Source organism: Trypanosoma brucei, chromosome 4 (genome assembly GCF_000002445.2).
Source record: "Trypanosoma brucei brucei TREU927 chromosome 4, complete sequence".
NCBI lineage: Eukaryota > Euglenozoa > Kinetoplastea > Trypanosomatida > Trypanosomatidae > Trypanosoma > Trypanosoma brucei.
In genome coordinates, this window is record NC_007277.1 from 852,074 (window position 1) to 874,301 (window position 22,228).

At 44.9% G+C, this 22,228-nt stretch overlaps 11 protein-coding genes and 4 non-coding genes across 15 annotated transcripts, besides 22 other annotated features; 2 read left to right on the top strand and 13 right to left on the bottom strand.

Annotated features, from left to right (window-relative positions):
- Positions 1–22,228: part of a sequence feature (sequence corresponds to BAC RPCI93-2H8) that runs on past both edges of the window.
- Positions 187–1,131, bottom strand: Tb927.4.3240 (hypothetical protein, conserved; the record flags this gene model as incomplete). The annotated part of the gene is made up of 1 exon (XM_839381.1): positions 187–1,131. One exon carries the CDS (start codon positions 1,129–1,131, stop codon positions 187–189), a length of 945 nt encoding a protein of 314 aa, XP_844474.1.
- Tb927.4.3250 (hypothetical protein, conserved) lies at positions 1,265–2,452 on the bottom strand (the record flags this gene model as incomplete). The annotated part of the gene is made up of 1 exon (XM_839382.1): positions 1,265–2,452. The coding sequence occupies one exon, from the start codon at positions 2,450–2,452 to the stop codon at positions 1,265–1,267; it is 1,188 nt and encodes a 395-aa protein (XP_844475.1).
- Positions 2,741–3,667, bottom strand: Tb927.4.3260 (hypothetical protein, conserved; the record flags this gene model as incomplete). Its single annotated transcript, XM_839383.1, has 1 exon — positions 2,741–3,667. One exon carries the CDS (start codon positions 3,665–3,667, stop codon positions 2,741–2,743), a length of 927 nt encoding a protein of 308 aa, XP_844476.1.
- Tb927.4.3270 (hypothetical protein, conserved) lies at positions 3,798–4,907 on the bottom strand (the record flags this gene model as incomplete). Its single annotated transcript, XM_839384.1, has 1 exon — positions 3,798–4,907. The coding sequence occupies one exon, from the start codon at positions 4,905–4,907 to the stop codon at positions 3,798–3,800; it is 1,110 nt and encodes a 369-aa protein (XP_844477.1).
- Tb927.4.3280 (expression site-associated gene (ESAG) protein, putative) lies at positions 5,020–6,252 on the bottom strand (the record flags this gene model as incomplete). The annotated part of the gene is made up of 1 exon (XM_839385.1): positions 5,020–6,252. One exon carries the CDS (start codon positions 6,250–6,252, stop codon positions 5,020–5,022), a length of 1,233 nt encoding a protein of 410 aa, XP_844478.1.
- On the bottom strand, positions 6,363–7,643 carry Tb927.4.3290 (hypothetical protein, conserved; the record flags this gene model as incomplete). Its single annotated transcript, XM_839386.1, has 1 exon — positions 6,363–7,643. One exon carries the CDS (start codon positions 7,641–7,643, stop codon positions 6,363–6,365), a length of 1,281 nt encoding a protein of 426 aa, XP_844479.1.
- Positions 8,542–8,613, bottom strand: Tb927.4.3292. The gene has a single exon. It is a non-coding gene; the product is annotated as a tRNA-Glu (tRNA).
- Positions 8,701–8,773, top strand: Tb927.4.3294. The gene has a single exon. It is a non-coding gene; the product is annotated as a tRNA-Met (tRNA).
- Tb927.4.3296 lies at positions 8,817–8,897 on the bottom strand. Its single transcript has one exon. It is a non-coding gene; the product is annotated as a tRNA-Ser (tRNA).
- Positions 9,014–9,087, top strand: Tb927.4.3298. Its single transcript has one exon. It is a non-coding gene; the product is annotated as a tRNA-Val (tRNA).
- Positions 10,302–10,335: a sequence feature (AT_rich).
- On the bottom strand, positions 10,421–12,580 carry Tb927.4.3300 (mitochondrial ATP-dependent zinc metallopeptidase, putative; the record flags this gene model as incomplete). The annotated part of the gene is made up of 1 exon (XM_839387.1): positions 10,421–12,580. One exon carries the CDS (start codon positions 12,578–12,580, stop codon positions 10,421–10,423), a length of 2,160 nt encoding a protein of 719 aa, XP_844480.1.
- Positions 13,140–15,161, bottom strand: Tb927.4.3310 (hypothetical protein, conserved; the record flags this gene model as incomplete). The annotated part of the gene is made up of 1 exon (XM_839388.1): positions 13,140–15,161. One exon carries the CDS (start codon positions 15,159–15,161, stop codon positions 13,140–13,142), a length of 2,022 nt encoding a protein of 673 aa, XP_844481.1.
- Positions 15,205–15,233: a microsatellite.
- Positions 15,234–15,286: a repeat region.
- Positions 15,412–15,469: a microsatellite.
- Positions 15,642–15,692: a sequence feature (A-rich).
- Positions 15,762–15,797: a sequence feature (AT_rich).
- Positions 15,937–15,984: a sequence feature (A-rich).
- Positions 16,090–16,125: a microsatellite.
- Positions 16,303–16,325: a sequence feature (AT_rich).
- Positions 16,419–16,475: a sequence feature (A-rich).
- Positions 16,499–16,519: a sequence feature (AT_rich).
- Positions 16,750–16,799: a microsatellite.
- Positions 16,872–16,944: a sequence feature (T-rich).
- Positions 16,945–16,972: a microsatellite.
- Positions 16,973–17,091: a sequence feature (T-rich).
- Positions 17,165–17,212: a microsatellite.
- On the bottom strand, positions 17,263–17,985 carry Tb927.4.3320 (uracil phosphoribosyltransferase, putative; the record flags this gene model as incomplete). Its single annotated transcript, XM_839389.1, has 1 exon — positions 17,263–17,985. The coding sequence occupies one exon, from the start codon at positions 17,983–17,985 to the stop codon at positions 17,263–17,265; it is 723 nt and encodes a 240-aa protein (XP_844482.1).
- Positions 18,017–18,058: a sequence feature (CT-rich).
- Positions 18,395–18,435: a microsatellite.
- Positions 18,638–18,732: a sequence feature (CT-rich).
- Positions 18,806–18,825: a microsatellite.
- On the bottom strand, positions 18,875–19,426 carry Tb927.4.3330 (hypothetical protein, conserved; the record flags this gene model as incomplete). The annotated part of the gene is made up of 1 exon (XM_839390.1): positions 18,875–19,426. One exon carries the CDS (start codon positions 19,424–19,426, stop codon positions 18,875–18,877), a length of 552 nt encoding a protein of 183 aa, XP_844483.1.
- Positions 19,717–19,844: a sequence feature (A-rich).
- On the bottom strand, positions 20,186–21,496 carry Tb927.4.3340 (hypothetical protein, conserved; the record flags this gene model as incomplete). Its single annotated transcript, XM_839391.1, has 1 exon — positions 20,186–21,496. The coding sequence occupies one exon, from the start codon at positions 21,494–21,496 to the stop codon at positions 20,186–20,188; it is 1,311 nt and encodes a 436-aa protein (XP_844484.1).

Sequence of the window (22,228 nt, forward strand, 5' to 3'; positions counted from 1 at the left end):
CAATAGCATATAAACACACATTCATATTTGCACATGCATATTCATTTCGTGGTTATTGGACGGTTATTTTATGGTTATTTGCAAGAGGAGGGTGCAGTGAAAGTGTTAATACTGCTGACAGTTGTTGAGGCACAGGGTGTAAAAAGAGAAGGTGAGCGAAAGAGGCGTGTGTTCTCTTTTTCATTTTTAAGCTGTGGATATGGTGATGCTGCTGAAGATTGACTGGAGTTCCTTTTCGAGAGCGTCGATTCTGGAAGTTTGTTCCAACAGCTTGGAAGGTGTGGCTTCAATTTCGGAGATGATGTCGTTGATTTCTCTTAGAGGTGTAATAAAGGACTTGAATATCCTTGGTGAGTGAACAAACTCTACCAAGCCGTTTCCATTCGTGATGACCTTGGATTTACCCAAGTTACTTCTTATTCCTCTGTGCTTGATGATGTGCCCATAAGAGGTGGACGCCGCATTAACTTTATCGGCCAACTTGCTGCCTCCGTGTCCGCTCTGCGCTACTTTCTGTGTTTTCCTGTTTTGGAATGACAAGTCGATGTGTTCAGAGCTGTTTTCCAACACTCTAACGACGTCAGAAATGTCTTTCCCAACAAAAGTTGTCCCGCACTTGACGTATGCACCATTATCCCCACAATAGCCATGCGACTTATTTACAATACATACTGCCTCTAATCCAACTCTGTACATCTCCACCATTGTGGCTGCATACCTGGTTCCGGTTCTTACAACATCCATCACCTTTTCCTCCAGATAAGAAACATTAAGGTTAAATTTCTTCCGTAAGTAGCTTTCACCTTCGAAAACACTCTCCATCTCATTTAATATTTCCTTCATTTTATCACCCTTCTCTTTTCTCACAAAGTTTTTTACGTATACGTATAATTCTTTCCATGTTGTGAACCTTTCCTCTAGTGAATACTTTTTCCCATACACCTCCTCTGCATGCACTCTAGTTCTTAAAAGTAGATCCTCCGTCACATTAATCATCCAATTAAGTTTCTTCACGACACAGTCGATTCTTTTTAGAGTAAAGCATGGTTCTCTATAACTCACCTGTGTTCTTCCAGCATATGGCAACACAAAGAAAACGACGGTAACGGTCACTTGACTTATCTTAATCATTCCACACTCTTACTTCAGGAAAAACTAAGCCAGTTCGAAGAGCGTACCTTTTTTGGAAGGGCACATCGCTTACACGCTAGTAGTAATAAGCTGTCAATTGCACAAATATTTTAGAAAATTACACACTTTCCACCTATTTCCAAAATACAGAAAAGACGAAAAGAAGCAGAGCCACTTCTGATAGATTTGGTTTCTTGCTCATACCATCACTCTCATAACTCTCATTATCATACCAGGAAACATCTTCTATGCTTCCTAATCTTTTCGTAACATCCATGACTCTCTTTTTCCTTTTAAGGATATCTCCAACTTCTTCCTCAAACCTCAGTAACAAGCTGTGGAGTATAGTTCGTTGACCTGTGATAGATGTGTTCCACGTGAAAATGTCGCTGATACTAGTGTTCAGTTGATCGATTAGTTCCTGAAATTCTTTTCCAACAGAACTGAAGTTGGCAACGACGTTGTTATTCTGTGTGTAAAAGAGTCCTCCTGAAAGTTCATTTATAAAGGATTTCTTTGTATTAAAGCCACCTGCGGTGCTTGTGATGTAGCAACCGTAACTATTTGGGGTTTTACCGTAGTTTCCTGAATTTCCCATAGTCAAACTGAGTTCTGTATTAAGAGGATTTTCATACTCAGCAAGGCTACCCTCGCTGTGCTGTGGTGGCTCAACTATGCAGTCTCTGGGAACTATTCCTCGTTTTCGGTCAAAGGGACAATCTTCCATTGACCCTCCATCTACCACAAGACAGCAACTCCCGGGGCTAAACGCTGCATAGTGAAAAAAATCCACCATATCCTTAATCCAGTACGCATATGAGTCCGATATATTTACAAGGTTCCACGATGGCAACCTCATAGCCCGCAGTGAAGCATTCATGCTCGTAATTGTCTTCCCTAATCCATCCCTCAGTTCCCCCATCTTCTCCAGGATTCTTTCCATCCCACTGAAACTTGACTTTTCTTCTGCCATTACTTTCTCCAACACGCTCACCAGCATTTTCTTAGACATAACTTTCGCGCCGTAGTAACTTTTCACGTCTTCAGCCTCGTCCACTATTTTCTCCCCGAATTTCATATTATGTGTCACATTGTTCCTCAGCTCCCTCAGCTTCCTAACTATACTACAGATGGCATTTGCATCACTTTGTGTCAGTGCCTTGCCCTTACCCTTTTCATCACCCTCCGGTCCACTGTTAGCACATGCCACCACCAGAAAACTAAACATAATCACCACTCCTCCAACTGAAATCATATTATCACCTTCATACACAAAACAAGCAAAAAGGAGCTTTGAAAGCATGTGCTTCTTATTCCCCATATCATACTGTTATTCAAGTAAAGACAAATCTTCGCTGACACATTATCAAGGCACCCAAAAACATGATATCGCAATGCGACCACACGTAGTCGGCCAGAAGCAGCAATAGCATATAAACACACATTCATATTTGCACATGCATATTCATTTCATGGTTATTGGACGGTTATTTTATGGTTATTTGCAAGAGGAGGGTGCAGTGAAAGTGTTAATACTGCTGATGCTTGTAATTAACATTGGCTCAAAAGGAATTATGTTCACGCATTTTTTTTATTATACTGAAGACGCTCAAAGGCTGTTAAAGAGGGATTCAAGTTTCTTTTCGAGAATAGAAAACTTGTGAACACGTTCCGACAGCTTGGAAGGTGTGGCTTCAACTTCGGAGGTGAGATTACCGACTTCCCTTAGATGTGTGACAAACAACTTGAGAAGCTTCGCTGCACTCACGTGTTCTACCAAGTCGCGTTCATCCATGAGAACTCTGGCCTTTCCCAAACTATTACCTATTCCTCTGTGCTTGATGACACGTCCAAACGTGGTCGATACATTATGAACTCTATCAGCCAGCTTGTTTCCCCCTTTACTCCAGTGACCTCCGTTCTCAAACCTTAGATCTATATTTTCTTCAGTGCCGCTACCAAATTCAGCAACGATAATAGATAAATTTCCCCCAGAGAAGGCTCTCTCGCATGTAACATTGGCTTCATAAATTTCACAACTTTTTGGTACTTCTTTTCCAGAACGCACAGCTTCCAATCCAACTCTGTACATCTCCTCCATTGTGGCTGAATACCTGATACCGACTCTTACAATAGTCATCATTTTTTTTTCAAAGTAAGAAACATTAAGGTTAAAGTTTTTCTGCAAGTAGCTTTCAGTTTCAACGATTCTCTCCATCTCATTTAATATTTCCTTCATTTTATCACCCTTCTGTTTTTTCATAAATGGTTTTACGTACACGAATAATCGTTCCCAGGCTGCGTATCTTTCCTCCAGCAAATACTTCTTTTTATATACCTTTTCTGCATGCACTCTAGCTCTTAAAAGTAGATCCTCCGTCACATTAATCATCCAATTAAGCTTCTTCACGACACAGTCAATTTGCTTAAGAGTTGAGAGAGATTCATCTCCGTGTGTTGTTTCCGCTATAACCCCCCAAAAAACAACTAGAACAACTAAAGTGACAGCAAACACCACCTGAATCATCCTCATCATATGTACCTATTCCACGAAAAGCGAATCACAGGAAAACGTGTAGCCTTTAGTAAGGGTACAACACACGCGGTAGTAGAACATAATTGTCGTCTGTATAAATATTTTAGATCACTTACTTCTCCACATACTTTTAGAAGAATACCAGGAAGAATAGAAACAGACTCACCCCTCGGAGGGTTGGTTGCGTCCCCATACCATCGCTATTCCCACTCTCGTTACCAAACCATGGAATGTTCTTCGTGCTACCTAATGCTTCCGTAATTGCTTTGTTCTTTTCTTTCTCAAGGACATGTCTGATTTCTTTCTTCAGCTTAAGTAGCAAACCATCGAGTACAGCTCGTTGTCTTGTAATTGATGTGTTCCACGCGGAAAAATTGTTTGTGACTCTTCTTAGCGGATCGATTAGCTCCTGAAATTCCTTTCCAACAAAAGTGAAGTTGGCCATAAGTCTGTTATTCTGTGTGTAAAAGAGGCCACCAGAAAGTTCATAAATGAGAGATTTTTTCCCCCTGCTGTAAGTGTCATTTGTTGTTGTGATGAAGCAGCCACATAGCGGGTATTCGCCTTCGTCCCCTGCATTTCCCATCGTTAAAGTGAGTCCTTCATCAAGAGGGTTTTTGTACTCAGCAAGGCCACCCTCGCTGCGCTGTGGCGGGTAAATAGTGCAATCCGTGGGGACACTGCCGCGTTTACCACCTCTTATGCAATCTCCCGTTGCCCCTCCATCCACCACAAGACAACAATTCCCGCTTCCGAATGCTGTCTGGGCAAAGAGTTCTACCATATCTTTCACCCAGTACGCATACGAGTCAGACATATTTGTGAGGTTCCACATTTGCACACTCATGCACCCGAGTGAAGCGTTCACATTCGTAATACTTCTTTTCAACACCTGGATCGGCTCCTCCATATCACTCAGCAGCTTTCCCATCACGCTCAACTTTTCTCCTTCTTCAGGAATTAGTTTTCCCAAAACCTTCACTAACATTTTCTTTGCTTCAACACGTGTGCTGTAGTAAGTAGCAACGTTTTCGCCATTGTCCACGATTTTTTCACCCAATTTCATATTACGCGTCACGTTATTTGCCAACTCCCTCAACTGTTTGACCACATTGCAAATGGCATCTGCATCACTTTGCGTCAGCGCCTTGCCCTTACCCTCGATGTCACCCTCCGCTTGACCGTAAGCACATACCACCACTAAACAAGCCACAACCATTCCCCTTTTGAGTGGCATCATATTATCCCCTCCTTCCAGAAACGCAAGAAAGGCAAACAAATTGTGGATCCCTACGTGCGTATTCAGTCGGAGAACAGATCTTGATTACAATAAGTAGAACATTTGGGCTATATTACGAAAACACCAACAAAACAAAAATGCTCACCATTAAATCGAAATGGGCATCACCCTCCGTGTCAACATCCAAATTTTCTGCCTTGCCCCAGATATCTATGTTTCCTCCAAGTTTGTACTCAAGAAACATTTCCTCAGCGTCATGCTGTAAATCTTCCAACTCGTAAATATGGGAGTTTGCTTCACTTTCATACTTCTCCATGTCTTCCATGTTCTTTGTGGCATTGGTGAGACGATTGTGCCACGGTATGCCGCCATGGGATAAGGTGTGTTTGTAATTCACACACGTTGTTCCGGGTCTGTGGCCATCACATAGAAATGTTTCATTACTCGTATCATTCACGTGGCCAAATACGCCTTCCACCTGAAACTTGTCCTGCCTCATGTTAACAGATTTATCAAACTCCTCCAATGCAGCCTTTAACAGCTTTGAGTTGGATGCAATGTGCCTGTACACGCATCCGCGCTTTACCACTTGCCAAGCATCTTTGAGTGTCATTGATGAATTAACCTCACATTTCTCTTCGGCCAAGGCGCACTCATTGCTCATGCCCGTCCACTTATTTTTTTCTGGTCGCCTCAAGTAGGTCCTGCAGGGCGAACTATGCCCGTTGTAATAGTAGCTGCTGCTGTTCGCCTCGTCTTTCGCCTCTCCCACACATACACAAAAAAAGTCGTTAACAAGTGTTTTTCCAGTTTCATTACCGTTGCTTCCACAGCTTTCCAGAGCAGATTCATTGCTGTTGAACAGTAAACTTTTATTAGTTTCCATAATATCGTCAATGGGTCTGTTGGTCTTATGTGCCTCATCCACTAAATCACCATACACAGCTTTCATCATGCTCTCCTCAGCCTTACTGCTCTCCCGCATCGCCCTCTTTCTATTCCTGTCAATCTCTCCCTTCACCGCTTTTGCTCTTTTGTATAGTTTCTCAATCCCTTCACGCGCCTTTTGGCTCACAGAAGTTTCTTTTCCGTTCGCTCTCGCCTCACTCACCATTACCTCGAACCTCTTCATAATCTCATCTTCCTTCTCACGGTTTCTAAATTCCGGCCTTGGCACCTTTGCTTGAGTGATCCTGTAAATCTTACAAAGGATCTCAAACTCTCCGGTGTTGTGTTGGTAATCAGTAATGTTGAAAACACCCTTCTGTTGACCCTGACTTCCTCTTATTGATCCCCATAAAAGAGCAACCAACAATAGCACCCCAGCGCAACCACGTCTCTTCATAATTTCCTATTACAACCAAATGGGAAGCAAATATCAACAACATGCCACGCAGCAGCAGTCATTTAGGAAAATGCGGAAGCTGGGAAAAGCTAAAAATATAACACGGAAAGTTAAGCGACAAAGGCAGTCAGCGCCATCATTGCTAAAACAGTCAAAGATATTGAAAAGCCGGCCCCATCCTCTTCCACCTCGTTCACTTCACTCTCCATCATTAAGTGTTCCAAATTCAAGTTAATCTTTGCTGCTGCACTTTTCATATTCTCCGCTAATTTCCACAGCCTTCCAAGCAAAACCTTTGCCTCCTTATTGTGCCTTTCCATTTCCACCAGGTACTTCTCCGCATCCAGCAACCTCAGCTGCCACTCAATTCCCTTCTGCGTCAGAAGTCTATACGCATAATTCACGCACATTTGGTCATTCTTCCCCGTGCATATGTTTTCGCTGCGGTCAAAAACACCCGTATGTATTTTTTTTGCTCTCCCAAACACGTAGGTCCGAAATCCCTCCGATTCTTTCATGTTCATGATTATATTCTCCCTCTGCCTTCCAAGAAGCTTATTGAACTCCCTCACTGCATCTTGGATTTTTTCTGGCGTTATCAATTTCAAATTTTCATTTTTTGGACAGGCTTCATCCTTTATCTTAAACCAGCCGGGGCCAAAAGCCACATCACTTCCATCATACGACACATTTTTCCACAGTTTCTTTCTACCCGGCCCCTTGATACTTTTGTGACAAACGGTCTCATTATTCTCTTCTCCAACGCACAAGCAAAAAAAGTCCCCCACGAGCGAACGCCCAGCCATGGCATCCTCAGTCGAGGGATGATACCCAGCTCCGCACGTTTCCTCTGCGGAGTTTCCTATTAAAGTGTCTCCGGTGTGCACCGCAAACTTTTCAAACTCCTCCTTCTCCATCAGCCTCCCAGCATTCGCCCCATAAACGACTTGCGCCATTCTTTCGAGTGCAAATTTCCTTGACACATTCGCCAGGCGCCGTTCCTCTCTTATTCCACTCACGAGTATGGTTGCCTTTTCCGCTAGTTTTATTAACTTCTCATGTGTTACCCTCCACCGAATAATATCATTTGCACGATGCATACTCATCTTAGCGGCCCCACTATTGTTAACTGTTCCTTTCCTCCTTTCCATAGCTTCTTTATACAAGGAATCCTTCACGTATGTCGCTTTCACAAACATCTGTAGCCTGTCGATGATACTCGTTAGATTCGCAGGCTCTTCCATTATTTTCTCTGGTTCCCCCTCCGCCAACCTCAATATCTCACACATTTGGTTGAACTCTTTTTCATTCACTAACTTTGAATCCTCTCCACACACCAAGTGGAAGGCACCAAAGGCCGTTAACAAGAATGTCACTATGATTTCCTTCATTATCAAAGCCCTGCTACAAACAAAAAGAAAGTAAAGGCACCAACAAGACAATCCTCCAACCAGAAGATGCTCCTAATCGCAGATAAAAGAGATCACTTTTGTAACGCAAGAAAAGCATCCAAAGCCACCAACCGAGCATCCCAACCGTCATACAAACGTATTTCCGAATGGCCAAACCACCGTAATTTTAAAAATCTCTCACACATTCACGATTGAACACTATACGTGATAAAAAAAGCGTGCTCTGATTTAAGCCTTCCCAATGCATTGCTGAGCCCACGCACGGCCCCTCTCAACCTTAACGCGCAGTTTTTCACGGAGTGAAACCAACCAAAAAAGCAAGCAGGTCACAGCTTTTTTAATGTCTTCACGCGCAGGCAGCTTATATATAATTACTGCGGCAAAGAGAGGAACAGAGTAATGGAAAGTATTTAAAGGATCACAGACAAAAAGAAGCAGAACAAACCTGAACGTTATTCCGTGGTTACTGCCTTGTGGGGAAAGAGGGCCGCGGCATGGGAAAGCGCTTTAATTCAGGTCTCGGCGCCACACGGAACTGCAGAGGCTCACGCGCCAATGAGTGGCGACAAACCGACTGACAGCGATATCACACTTCTGAACTTCCTTTTCCTTTGTGGTGAGTGCCCTGAGGCTCATCCTCCGTTTTTCTCCTGAAGCTTCCCCGAATCAATTTTATCCTCCTTAACAGCGATGAAGCAGCGGAGTTATGCGCAATAGACAACCGCTGCGGGAGCGGCGAAACATTGAAATGTCCTCGACAGAGGATACTGGCACGGCAGCTGCAACGGTCGGCAAGTTCCAAAACTCATCGTCTTGGACCGTTCTCTCGAGTAACGTGCCCGTCGCCGCATCAAGCACGTTGACCTCTAAAAAAAGTTTCCGGTGCCGGGGATCGAACCCGGGTCTAGCGGGTGAGAGCCGCTTGTTCTAGCCACTATACCACACCGGAGATGCATCTCGTCAAATCTACACTTACGTTCTAAACCATAAGTTGTGATGCAGACGTTCATAATTTACTATCGAGCGGCCCCGCACCGCGAGCGTGGCGCAGTCGGCAGCGCGTGGGTTTCATAATCCCAAGGTCGTGAGTTCGAGCCTCACCGATCGCACTTTTTTGATTTCCACCTGCGAGTTTTTCAGCAGGAGAAAACCCGTCGACAGCAGGGTTCGAACCTGCGCGCGAGATCGCATTTGATTTCAAGTCAAACCCCGTAACCACTTGGGTATGTCGACAACGGTTTACCCGACTATTTCAAACTAATAAAAAAACAGATCCACCACCGTCAGTCGTTTTCGTGTTTAAATCAATTGAACTGAGGAAATGATACAAAAATTGCCGGAGCGGGCAAGCGCTGATGGTCTAGGTGGTTATGACGTCGCTTTAACACGGCGAAGGTCTCGGGTTCGAGTCCCGATCGGCGTAGGTTTTCGTCATTTCTCCGTTTCCCTCAATTTTGCTGCCGTGAAATTTTAATGTTCGGATGAAAGGGGAAGAGGGATTGAGATTGTGCGTGTGTGTGTGGCCTGAGGTGGTGACATTTGGGACGGAAACGAATGAAAGGAAAAGGGGTCGCTGTTTTAGTTACTAATGAAGCAGCATATCCATTATTCATTACATCGAGAGTAACATCCCCATCAACTAAAACGTGAGTCAGTGGACGGCTCGTCTCTTTTTGCTCTTTGCCTTGCTTTGCTTTTTCTTTTATTGGGTTGGTTGAGAAAGCAATGCTAAAATACCAGAAAGGCAGGGAGAGGATGACCCCCATACCAACAGAGTTCAAACATCACCTCACGAGGCTGCAATGTGTGGCGGGGTGTTGCGGTGCTGCTGCAAACATTCCATCAAATGCCCCACTGGTCATTATAAAAGAGGAAGGTATTGGACCCGTGCTGTCATGGGAAACTGGAACTGGGCTGGGAAAGGAACAGTGACAGGAGGAAAAATAAGGGAAAACAAATGTGTGCAATATGTCCTTTTTTTTCATGGTTTTGGAGAAGAAGAGTGTTTGTGATAATACTGGAACCGTTGCACCACACCAAAGGGACACCGGCAGCAATATTACATGCTACGAAGGCTTTGCACACGCCTTGCGCTGTTCTAAACGCTACGCGCGCCCTTGACTTCAGGGAAGGGAATGGAAGGGGAAAATGAAGAAACGATCTTCCCAAAGTCAATTAAGCGTTACGCCCTCGGTCGCATCCATGAGCCTTTCACTCCAATTGCCAACAACAACGGCTAACAACATCCTCATTACGACATTGTATTGCTTTGCCTTTTAGGGGAGAGAGTTGATTTTCTTCCCGCGTGCGCGAATAATGCACATCCGCGCGGAGGCATCTTTACCGTTCCAAAAGCAAAAAAAAAAGATGAGTAAAAGAGGAGACGAAAAGAATAGAAGCAGAAAAGTGAAGTTGGGGTGTGAAAAGGTGCTATGAACAAACTTCATCCACTTCAGCTGGCGCAGCGTGAAAAAATTTACATTCACCCCACGTGACTTCTCACTTTCTGTTGGCCAAATTATTGCATCCGGTTAGAAAGAAACCAGGTGTATCGCACACACGCGCTCGCACAAGAAACACGCAATCACCAACACGCGGCTACGCACACGTCACTCACGAAGAGAGCATCAGCTATTCAAAAAAAAAATAATAATAACAATAATAATTAAATGGAGGATACGAACTTGAAGTCCACCGCCAGATCCCATCCTTTTAGTACCCAACCACACACACGGATTCACAAGCACACACTCTCCTTAGCTCTCCAGATAAGTGCGGAACTCTTTTGTCATGACAGGACGGTCGCCAAGTAAAAGCCAAAGCTCGTGCGCTGTAAGTGTCTCTTGTCTTGCCAAAAGGCCCGCCAGTGCACGCACCTCCCTAAGATATTGTTTTAATATGGACCGCGCCCTGTTGAGCGCCTCGGTGATGAGCTTGTGAACGGCCTCATCCACAATATCCTCCTTTAATGGTCCAAACGGTTTCTGAATGCTGTCTTCCTGGTCTAAGTTGTAACCAAAGTGACCAATATTCTCGGGATCCATCCCGTATGTGCAGACCACCTGTCGCGCCCTGTTTGTAGCATGCTGCACATCATCTGCAGCAGATGTTGAGACGTCCTTAAAGAAGTACTCCTCCGCTACGTAGCCTCCCAACTGTGCCACCATACCTTGCATGAGTTGTTCCTGCGTCGAAATAAAAGCGGTTTGAGGCAACTTTTGGGTTACGCCGGAGCGATGCTGCCCACGAGGAAGGATAGTGGTTTTGATGACGGGATCGGTTTTCTCTTGAAACCAATGAAGAACGACCTTACCCGCTTCATGAAATGAAATGCGCTCCCGCTCTGCATCGCTCAGCTTCACTGCACTCTTCTCCAATCCAACTAGCACTCGGTCCACTGCTTGGTGGAAATGGCGTGTTGAGACGTATTCCTTTCCCTCCCTCGCGGCTTGGATAGCGGCCTCGTTGCAAATGTTAAATATATCCGCACCACTGCATCCAGGGGTAAGCGCGGCGACGGTTTCTGCGAAGCCCCGAATAGTTCCCGACGGCTCAAGCTTAAGTGGAGCCAAGTGAACCTCGGCGATGGCAACCCTATCCTTATGTGAAGGTTTTTCCAGCGTTATCTTTCGGTCGAAACGCCCGGAGCGCGTGAGGGCGTTGTCGAGAATGTCGGCACGATTAGTGGCTGCCAGTACCATTATTCCTGTGGAATCCTTGAAACCATCCATTTCAGAAAGAAACGCATTCAGCGTACCTCGCAGGCTCCCTCCGGAGTCGGATTTTCTTTTCCTCCCGAAGGCATCGATTTCATCCACAAAAACGACGCACGGCTTGCACTCGTGAGCTTGTTTGAAGAGTTCCCGAGCACGCTGCGCTCCAACGCCGACGTACACTTCCTCAAACTCACTTCCAGAACAACTGAGAAAAGGAACCATGGCCTCACCAGCAATGGCTTTCGCGAGAAGTGTTTTCCCCACACCAGGTGGCCCGTCAAGCAGAACGCCTTTGGGAAGTTTGGCCCCAAGTGCCTGGTAGCGGCTGGGGTTCTTCAAGAAATCAATCACTTCAACCACCTCGTGTTTTGCCTCAGTTAACCCCGCCACATCACTTAGCCGAGTGGCAACGGAAAGTTCACGCTTGAATGAATAACTACTCTTCTCTGCCGTGAGGGATGCGAGCCTGGCCGATGTGTTAAATAAGGAATGCGTTAGGGCCAAAAGGGGCAGGAGACAAAGGAGTAACATAGGCACCCATGGGTAATACGTTTGGATTCCAACGAGTATATCCTTGTTACTATCACATGAAGCTTCAAAAGCCCTGTAATCTACGAAGTTCCGTACGCCAAGAGCCTCGCCCTTTTGCCCACGGAAGACCGCCCTGTGTCCCGCCAAATCCACTTCCACAGTGGTATAGCCACTGATGTCCCCTTCTGCGCGCGAATGCAAAAAGTAAAAGCGCACCGCCATCGTGACTCCAAACAAACACGAAAAGATGACCAACATCCGTACACGTCTCGCCTTGCGTGCCTTGGCTGAAATAATGGCTATGAGCATACGCTCGTCAGAAGACATTGCGTAGGCACGATTCACAGATTCCGAAGAAGGGCGTGAAAATGGAAGCCTCCGCAGTAACGACACCGAGTAAAATGCCTCAAAACCTTTGGGGTAGCGTTTCTCAGATGAGAGCCCCGGCGCGCGCCCGACAGCGGCATTGCTATCACTGGTGTTGGTATTGCTGGTATTGTTGTTGCTTCTGGACTTTGAGGAAACACCTCCTGCAACTGTTGCCTTCTCGCCCTCCTTCGGTGCGTCGGCCTTTCCGTCACTATTGCTGCCAGTTGCACAAAAACACTTGGATGTTTGAAGGGCCGCCGCGGCAAATGACAAGTGGGCTGATCGGGGTATCCTAAACATATTGTACACCCGCGCCCAGACACCTACGGGTGCAAAGAAAAGATAAACTTAACTTATTTGCCCGCATGGCGGGGCATGGCGTGGCGTAAAACCGAAGGAAAGAGAAAAAGGAGACGAGTACACACGGAAGCCACATGGTGCAGGACGGAACCACACTCCACGTGGATCTGTTATAGACACGATCGTCAATTTACACCGAGGCGCAATAACATTTCTTTCTTTTTTAACGTGCATATATTCTGGTATTCACACGCAGAGTTGAAACCGGTAATAACACAATAATGACAGTAAACAAACACCGAAGTTTCTGGCGACCACCTGTGCGTGGAGAGCTTCGTTGGGAAGTGGAAGATTTAAAAAAAAAACATGCATCACTTATTTGACAAGAAGAAAAGTAAAGGGGCCCCGAAACGAAAATGGACCCAGTGAAGTCAACAGATCACAACAACCAATATCATAATGTTCAGGATTATTATTCCATTAGAAGGCAGTCACCGGCCGAAACGAAGGGATGACGCAGACGCACGCACACCAATTAACAATCGTTCGATTATTTCATTCACAACGCCCTCTGGCATGGAGATGAGCGAGTCACAAAACTCTCTATGCGCCGAGTTTGTTCATCAAGCTCCCTTGACTGTGCATAGAAGCGGCGCAACAGCTCTACAGCCCGCTCTGCCGACTTCCTCCTCTTTTCCTCCGTGGCTTCAAAAAATGCAAGGCGAATAAAATCATCGGCCATTTCTACATGATCCGTCCCATAAAGCGTATTATCCAACTCCACCTTCTTTACGAGGTGCTCCACACATTTCCCATCATCTCTTAACCGGTTGAAAGCCTTTGCGAGGGCCATGTGGACTTTTGGAACCATAGTTTGAGGTGGCCTCGGCGGTGGGCACAAATGCTCCATTGTGAGGGCATAACTCTGCGAAAGGACATTTACCGCGGTCTCAAACTGACCCTCACGTATCAAACGACATCCTTTTTGGTACAAATCACTCGCCTGAATGTAATACGCCTTTTTCTCAGACGTGACGCTTTCATCCTTGTCATCACGGCAGGCGCTACACTCGCACAAGAAGCCACACCGCTCAACCAGCGAGCGGCGGCGAGTGTGGGCACTTACAGCTTTATACTTTGTCATGTTGTGATAAGCAATGGTGAGTTCCTCCCCTGCCTGAACAGAACGTATGGCACGGATACAGAGTTGCAAAGAACATCCAAGAGGGTTTCCCACAAATGATGCAAAACAGTTTGGTTGACATGAGTGACGGAAGCGCGCTGCAGTAACGTACACCGCCTTTCCCACTGGTATGGTGCGTGACTCATCGATAAGAGCCTCGCGTGTCTCCGTGTTAATGTTGATCTGCGTACCGGTATGAAACTTCAGCTCGAACGCAGAGAGCGTAACTTGACGTTGGGCTAATCGTAAGCGATCCGCACCATCCGCATCCGCGGCACCAAGCACCAGAGCTAATAAACTCACTGCTGTCTCATAACCCCCAATAACTGCTGCGGGATACAACTCACCTGTAAAGTTGCTGCGAAGGGGAAGCTCCTCACCACGCAATACCTGCTCCGATCGCAGCATTCGGCACGCCACCAACGCATCGACGGGACACAAATGAAAGAAGGCGTTAGTGGTTTCGTATTGCCCATCACGCTCCCAACTTGTGGCGGCGCAAACTTCACTGCAGAAAAGACCCCGAGCCGACTTGCCACGCGAGCGGTAAGCGGCACCCGAGTAGAGAAGCCGAGTAGCCTTTAAGCAAAAGCAACACCGCACCCCCCAATGATCATCATACAATGCGTAAGCAACAGGAACCTCCCTGATGATATCCCCGGGATCCAAAGGACCCTTCGCCACAACACCACTCACTCCCGTCCCATATGAAATATTTGCAGAACCAGAAACAACGGTAGCGTTTCCGCAAACAACATTGCCACTGGAACCATCGCAACATCCGTCACTCCTACCGGCGTGAAGAATTTTCTTCACAACCTCCTCTCCATTCGCACCTGATGCCTCCTCTCTGGAAGCCGCCTCCATATCCTTCGTGCCTTCCTCAATAAATCCCAAGCGCTGCAAACAGGAGCCGCGCCTCTGGAGAGCTTTCCAGTACGATGGCGTAAGTGTAAAGGCGGCATGAGCATCGGCCAGTGCCTCTGTGATGCGACCTTGTGCCATGAACGCTGCACTGCGGTTATTAATAAGTGCTGCCAATGTATCATCTTCACTAGCTGACATCATTCCGCGAGTATACATGAGGATGCATTCTTCCAATTTCTTGCAACTATATGCATCATTCCCCCGACTCTTCCACTCCAGCGCATCGGTGTCGTTAACATTACATGCATGACTTACCCCCGCCTCCAAACTCTTCAGTGCGTTCACAACACCGGCCTTATCTTCTGCTTCTCGCAAGTATTTTAATGTTTCCTCAACTGGTTTCAAACCACTTCCAGGAGGAAACTCTTTGGATAACGTTAATAACATATCCCTCCATGAACCCAACTGAGCTGCGGCCTCTCGTCTAGCGGCAGCCTGCGCCGCAACCTCAGGGGACACACCACCACTCATTTCACTAAGCTTCCCGCTACTGCAATATATAAATTATACCAATACACACAAACACACACACACATATACACAGAAAGAGAGAGAGAGAGAAAAAAAAAAACGGAGAAAAAAAAAAAGAGAAAAAGTGTGTGTCTCATTTTCGGAAGTCGCAGATAATTGAGGGACGTTACAAATGTCATGAGAAGTGGTAAAGTCAAATGAGCATCCCCATGCAATACTTTTAACGGAAAATAATAACAACGCGTACATTACACATACAAAACATACACACACACACACACACTTACACATATACGCGCGCACGCACAGATACGTATACGTTTTAAATGTGGCACGACCCCACTCAGAACCTTTTTTTTTCCTTTGAAAAGGGAAAACGAAACAAAAAAAAAAGAGTAAAAAAATTTATGGGGAATGAAAAACCCGCACACGCAAGCCTTTTCACTTCTCCCCGTACGTGGCCTCACACGCACAGAGATGAAATAAAATAAAATAAAGATGGAAATGGAAATAGAAATGGAAATGGAACTACTGCAGACTACGAAGTGCTGAAAGCCGAAAGAATAAAGGGAGGAGTGATGATGTCTCCACCATTCATTCTTTTTTTAATGTATATATTTTTTATATCTTTTTTTTCCCCCTTTTAAAAGAGAAAAAAAAAAAGAGGAGCACAATTCATATCACAATCCATTTCCCGGGGGCCCCACACCATAAGAAGTTCGTAGTTGATCATTCGGTTGCTCAGCGGCGTCGGCGATACAAATTAAAGGAAATTAAAACAAAGAAAGAAAAAGAAAAAGAAAAATAAGGAAAAAAGAAGAAACATGTCAGAAAAGAAGCAGGTTCTGCTTATGAGTATTATGACCTTCCACTATGCGTATATATTTATGTAAGTATATATGTAAGTGCGTGTGTGTGCTTGTGTGCATTTTTTTCTTTTCTTTTTCTTTTTTTTTTATTTTTTGTGTCCTGTTGTTGCTTGTCCGTTGTTGTACAGTTTCCCGTAATGATGTTGAGGGGGAAATAAATTATGAAAAGGAATTTAAAAAAAGAAAAAAAGAAAAACGGGGGCAAAAAGAACTGGCGCGCGGTAACAGGAGACATAAACGTAAGGAAGGGGAAAGAAAGAGACGGAGAATGGAAATTAATAATAATAATAATAAACAGTCGCTCGTTGAACCTTTCGCACAACTAAACGTCATCACCACTTCTTTCTTGTTTCTTTTTATTTTGTTTTATTCACGTAAACAAAACTTTAAAAAAAACGAAAAGAGAAGAGAAGAAAAAAGGAAAAAGAGGGAAAAACAAAAAAAAGGGGGGGAAGGAGTGGTAGCGCGTAATTTTTTTTAAAAAAAAAACTTTGGCTAACGGTCATGTCGGGCCTCACCGTAGTCACGGCCAAATAAAAAGAAAAAAAAACAATAAAAACAAGATAAACTTTTTTCTCTTCAATAAAGAAGAAAAATAAAGAGGAGGAATGGAGTGAAGTGAAACTTATATCCATCTCTACGTTTTGGCCACTCGTTGAACACACTTTTTTTTTTGTTTAAAACACAGACACATAAATGCCTACCACCTCCCTCTACAAATACACACATATATAAATAAACATATATGAATATATATATATATATGTATGTTAAATCTCACATGTGTGCAACTGCGTGCTGTAATCACTTCCACTCACACGTCAAAATTCCCACCATTCTCTTTTTTTTCCCCCTTTTTCGTTCCCCTTCCTTCTTTTGTTGTTTCCTTCATTGTCGTTTTGTTATCTTGTTATCTTGTCTTGTCTTGACTTGACTTGACTTATCATGTTTCTTTTTGTTGTTGTTTTTTTTTTGGGGGGGGGGGTTTCGTTTTTGTTTTCATTCTTTCCATTTTTTTTTAATTCTATTTTTTCTTTTTTCGTATTCTTTTTCTTTTTCTTAATTTCCTCTCTTTCCTAACAAAAACTCTTTTTTTCTATGTACAGAGGCAATATGCCATATCTTTCTTCTTTATATATATATATATATATATTTATTTATTTAATTTATTTTTTATTTATTGACCTCCACTTCAATTTTTTTTTTTCACTTCGCTTCCCATTTGCGCTCGCTCATTCGCATGTGCCGAAGTATCGGTCGCCAAAATCCCCTAAACCGGGAACAATATATTTTCTTGAATCCAGTCCAGGATCTAGCGCAGCGGAGACGACATTAACATGTGGGAATGCAGTTAAATATCGACGAAGGCCCTCAGGGCAGGAAATGAGGTTGAGGAAAATAATATTCTCCTCTGGTACATTATATTCATTAATAAGTATCTCTGTTGCCTTAATAACACTACCACCGGTGGCAATCATCGGATCCAGCAGCAGCACATGGCGCCCGCTCACATCACTGGGAATCTTGCTGTAATTAAAACGCTCATCAGGTGCCTTTTCCAAACTCTTCTCATCACGCTGAACGAGGATTTTTCCAATACGAACACCTCGGCAAGTTTCCCGCAACACACGTTCCATAGCCTCGCCAGCACGTAAAATACTGATGCCAATTATTCCTTGTCCATCTGTCATACAACCCTGATATTTAGAACCTGTGGGTGTGATGACATCATATGGAATGGTGGGAATGAGATTAAGTGCCGCCTCCACAATGAGGCGAATGATACGCTCGCTGTAAAAAACAAAGTCGGTGCGACCCGTTTCTCTCTGTCGTATTATGGTGAAGAGATAATGAAGTTGATTCGTCTGAGGAAGCAGGTGGAAAGTCGGAAATTCCTTCAAGAGCGCTTCCTCCTGTTCATTGTAATTCCTTCCCGCGTTGTCGTGTAGAGCCATATTATAAAATATTCTTAAACTTACCTACTTACTTCTCTTTCCCTCTCTTTTTTTCCTTTTCTTCTTCTATCTTATTGATAAAGTGTCTCTACTTTCTTCACTTCCTCCTCCCTTCAAGTGCTTGTGGGACGCGTACCGTGAAATTAATTACAAGCACAAGAAGGGAAAGATAAATTAAGGAAGGAAGGAAAGAAAGAAAAAATAGACAAACAACCAACTCCTGAAGTCGCTGTTGCAAATCAACTGAAAGCGCGCTGTCCCCTTCCATAACTCATGTCTTCACACAAATGTTGCGAAGCTGCGGGTAACGGAAGCTCTCAAATGGAAATTTACATGGCGCAAATTAAAATAATCCCGCACTATGCGAGTAAATGTTGAAAAAAAAAAAGCAACAACAACAGAGATAGAAACACACACAAGTACATACATACACACACACATACACACACATTAATTCACCGTTCGCGTGAGCCCGACCAATGAAATAAAAGAAAAAAAAGCCTACGAGGTGCGGGTGAAAATACGCCTGCTAACAAATCAGAATCCCAGCGGAATCAAGATGTGTCCCCCCCCCTAAAAAAAAAAAAAAAAGAGAAGAAGCGACAATAACTTTCCTTCTCTCTTACGTTCGTCTTAGTTGCGTGCCGGCATCTCTGTTATCTTTACTCCTGCTTTTCCTCTTTTTTCCTCATTTCCTTTTTCTTTTTCTTTTTGCTTGCCTCTTTCTCTTCTACTTTTCTGTTCTTCAGACCACAAACACAAACACAGATGCACATGTACATGTACACACGAACGTGTGCCACTGGAAACAAACAAAAGCAAAGAAAGAAAGAAAGAAAGGGGGGAAAAACAAAACAAAACATGATGCCGAAGGAAAGCTGTAAGAATTCTAACGATGATTTGAGAGAAAGTTCATGAAATCTTCCAAACTGATTTTCCCGTCGTTATCGAAATCTGCTGGGCGGATGAGGAGCGTCAACTCATTTGGTGACAAATCCCCAAATCCAATAGTTTTCATAATATCCGCCAGCACCACAACATCCACCGAACCGCTGCCCTGCGGATCATAAATTCGAAATGCTTCGCGTATGGGATCAAAACGCAAACTTCCGGCAACTGCTGGCGGCATGGCCGTCCGTGTGGTGTTGAAGTTGTCAATAATATTCCATAACGTGTCTACTGTAAAAGGGGCGCCACTCGCTTCATCAAGAAGGAATTTATACTCGGATGATGTCATATTGGGGTAAAATGCTGAAAGACGTTCCTTAAGTGTAGCCGGCTTTAGGCATTTATGGTTATGCAAATCAAAAAAAGCGAAGGCCGCTTCCACATCAGCACGGCTAAGTGTTACGTTTGGATCCTTCACAGCATTTGTCACAGATGAAGTGGAAGCATTTTTGCTGCTGTCGCCTACAGTTCGCGTAGAGGCTGAAGCAGGCATCGGTGGTGGGCTTTTAACTAAATGCAAATCCAAATAATCAAATGCACAACTAAAAAGTGTATGAAGCGTATGTAATCGCTCAAACTAAAGTCAACGCATGCTCACGTGAGAGGTGAAGACGAAAACACAGAAAAATGGAAAAGAGAGAAGGAAATAAAGCACCTGAAGTGAATCGATGCAGTCAAAAAAGTGTCTGTTCAACATGCAGGAAACATATATATATATATATTGTAAACGCAGTTGAGCTGTGAGCACACCAACGGGCGTTTAAATTAAAAATAATTAAGAGAAAAATCAAAAACGAATGGCAAAACGATGGAACGCAATAAAACTATAAATAGAAAAAATACTAGAAACGAAAAACAAATAAATAATAAGAACATGAGTAATAAGAATGATAACAATAATGACAGAAACATCCGCGCGCACCGACAAAACAAAAAATGAACTGCAATGTGAAGAGAAGTTAACAAAGTTTCACAGATATCGCGCAGAACACATTCCAGTGATGAGTGACACACCGTAGCTGCAGAAGACAGAGAAACACAAAATGCAGACACCCTTTGATGCAGAACAGTTGCCTTCGAGAAAAGGCAACAGGGAAGTCAACCAAAGGAAAAGAAGAAAACTATGTCCGCAAAACAAAACGAAGGGGGAAAACTTTAAAAAAAAAAAGATCCAACACACAGAACAAACGCCCGCACTGAAATTGGTCACTCGTACACACAAACAAATGTACATATGTGTACTAAACTCATTTTAGCGTGCACATCCCTCTTTGAAAGACGGCGGCGCCGGAAGGTGCCGCTGACGAAACGGCCCACAAACTGTTGTGGGCATTCTGTTGGCCAACATGAGGGCCATAACTTGTGCCCGTGTCTTTCGTTTGTTCATCCACACCACTTCATTTTTCATCGCACCATCCACAACGTGGCCACTGAGCTCCGCGCGACGCTGAACCCGCCGTCTCACACTGGACTGGCGCACGCGCAATAAAGTGATGATTGGGTCCAATTGGCGGCGATGGCGATTACAGATGAATCCCCAGTGATTGCGGCGTCCATAGCAACGGGGACACTTCAACTCTCCTTCCCACCGCGGCAAAAGGGCATTGACACTCGCAATTGCATCCTCCACCTCGAGCATTGTATCGGTTGATAGACATCTAAATCGACAGGTGTGAGGGAGCTCCCGTACCCTCTCAACCTCCACAATGTGTGCTGTGAGAAAATCGTGAACCAACGCTTCAGGAAGCCACAATTTGAATGTTATGCCGTTGTTTCCCGCGGCAGCACGCGGTAGAAGCGAAACAAAAAACATCGGACATTTCCACCCAATGGGCACGCGCCTCGGCACTTTATCCCCACGTTCCGTCCTCATTGGTGGCTCATCTAAACGACTTCCTTCAGGCGCAAAAGTGAGTTTCTCCCATAGCGCCTGTGCTTCGCCCGCCAGACTTCGCATGGCCGTGCGTTGAAAGTGCCGGAAGGGTAACCGACTCCCCCCCGTTCTGATATGCTCATGGAATATTCGAGAATAAACGGAACGGATTTCCTGAGGGCGAGGACAAACCATTCCAGCGAATGGCCCTCTGCTTCCCCCATGCCTCGCCGTATCGATCGTTTGGTTATAGTCGACGTGTGTGACATGTTGAGTGATGACAACCGGAGCGACTTCGAAACGACAAACACGACGTACCATACGGCATGCGGCACCGCCGCCGGCACTGGGGGGCTGAGAGCGCAACTTAATGGTTCGCCGCTCTTCGGCTGCAGGCGGGTGTCTACGGACGATCCAGGCGAGAGTGTGCCGCAGGCCGTAAGCTCCGCTGCAAAACTGCATGTGCAACTGACAGCCTTTGCAGTTGGGGCAGCGAATGCATGGTGAAACAAAGGGACGAGTCACAGGAAAGGAGAAGCATCTGTGAAGTGGACTAACGGCAGCTGCCATTTCACCAAGGGAAAAATAAATGCGCACCGAATCCGATGACGGGTGAGAACGGCTTTCTGGTCCAGCGTCTTCATTGAATGGAAGCGCCTCTTTGTTGTGAGTAGGGAAAGGCAAGTTCATTTACCTTCTCTTGATCCGCTTCCTTCCGTTTCCTTCTCGCCTGTTTATGGCCAAACAATACGGAGCGGAAACAGTTTTTGCACTACATTCCGAAACCAAGAAGGGACCCACAAAGGTGGGGAGATAAAAATGGAAAGAAGGTGTAAGTGGCTAATGATGATCAGACAACATTGCACGAAACCGCAGTTCAATGTCGTACTTTCATACCGTTCTTATTCAAAACCCCTCCATTTTCCTCCCTCTCTAACCCTGACATTCTCAGTCGACTAGTTTTCCAGCAAAGCAAAATGAAGGGGAGAAAGCAACGCACCCCCAGGCAACTAGGACGTGAAAGAGGGCAATAAACATATGCATTCGCGTGGCCACAGAACGGTGGTACCCCCGCACATACACACACACACATACGCGTATGAAGACCACCCCGCCTCAGATGTTTGCTTCACTTCGAAAACAAATCCATTGATGCGAGAAAAGAAGGTCATGTGCCACGCAAATGCAAGTCAAGGCAAGAAACACTGCGCACGTAGACTTTATTCTCTCAGTTTACTGCCCCACGCTCTCAACACCACATCCCCTATCCTTCTTTCCACGACTTCCAGTGATCTCCGCACCCCAGCATTATCCTGTACATCACTGACAGCTTTGCGCCCCAGTGATTTTCCACTTCACTTTGCGCACTTTCGCATGTGCTCGCGCGCGAATGTGCAGGTCTGAATAAAAAGGCAGAGTGAG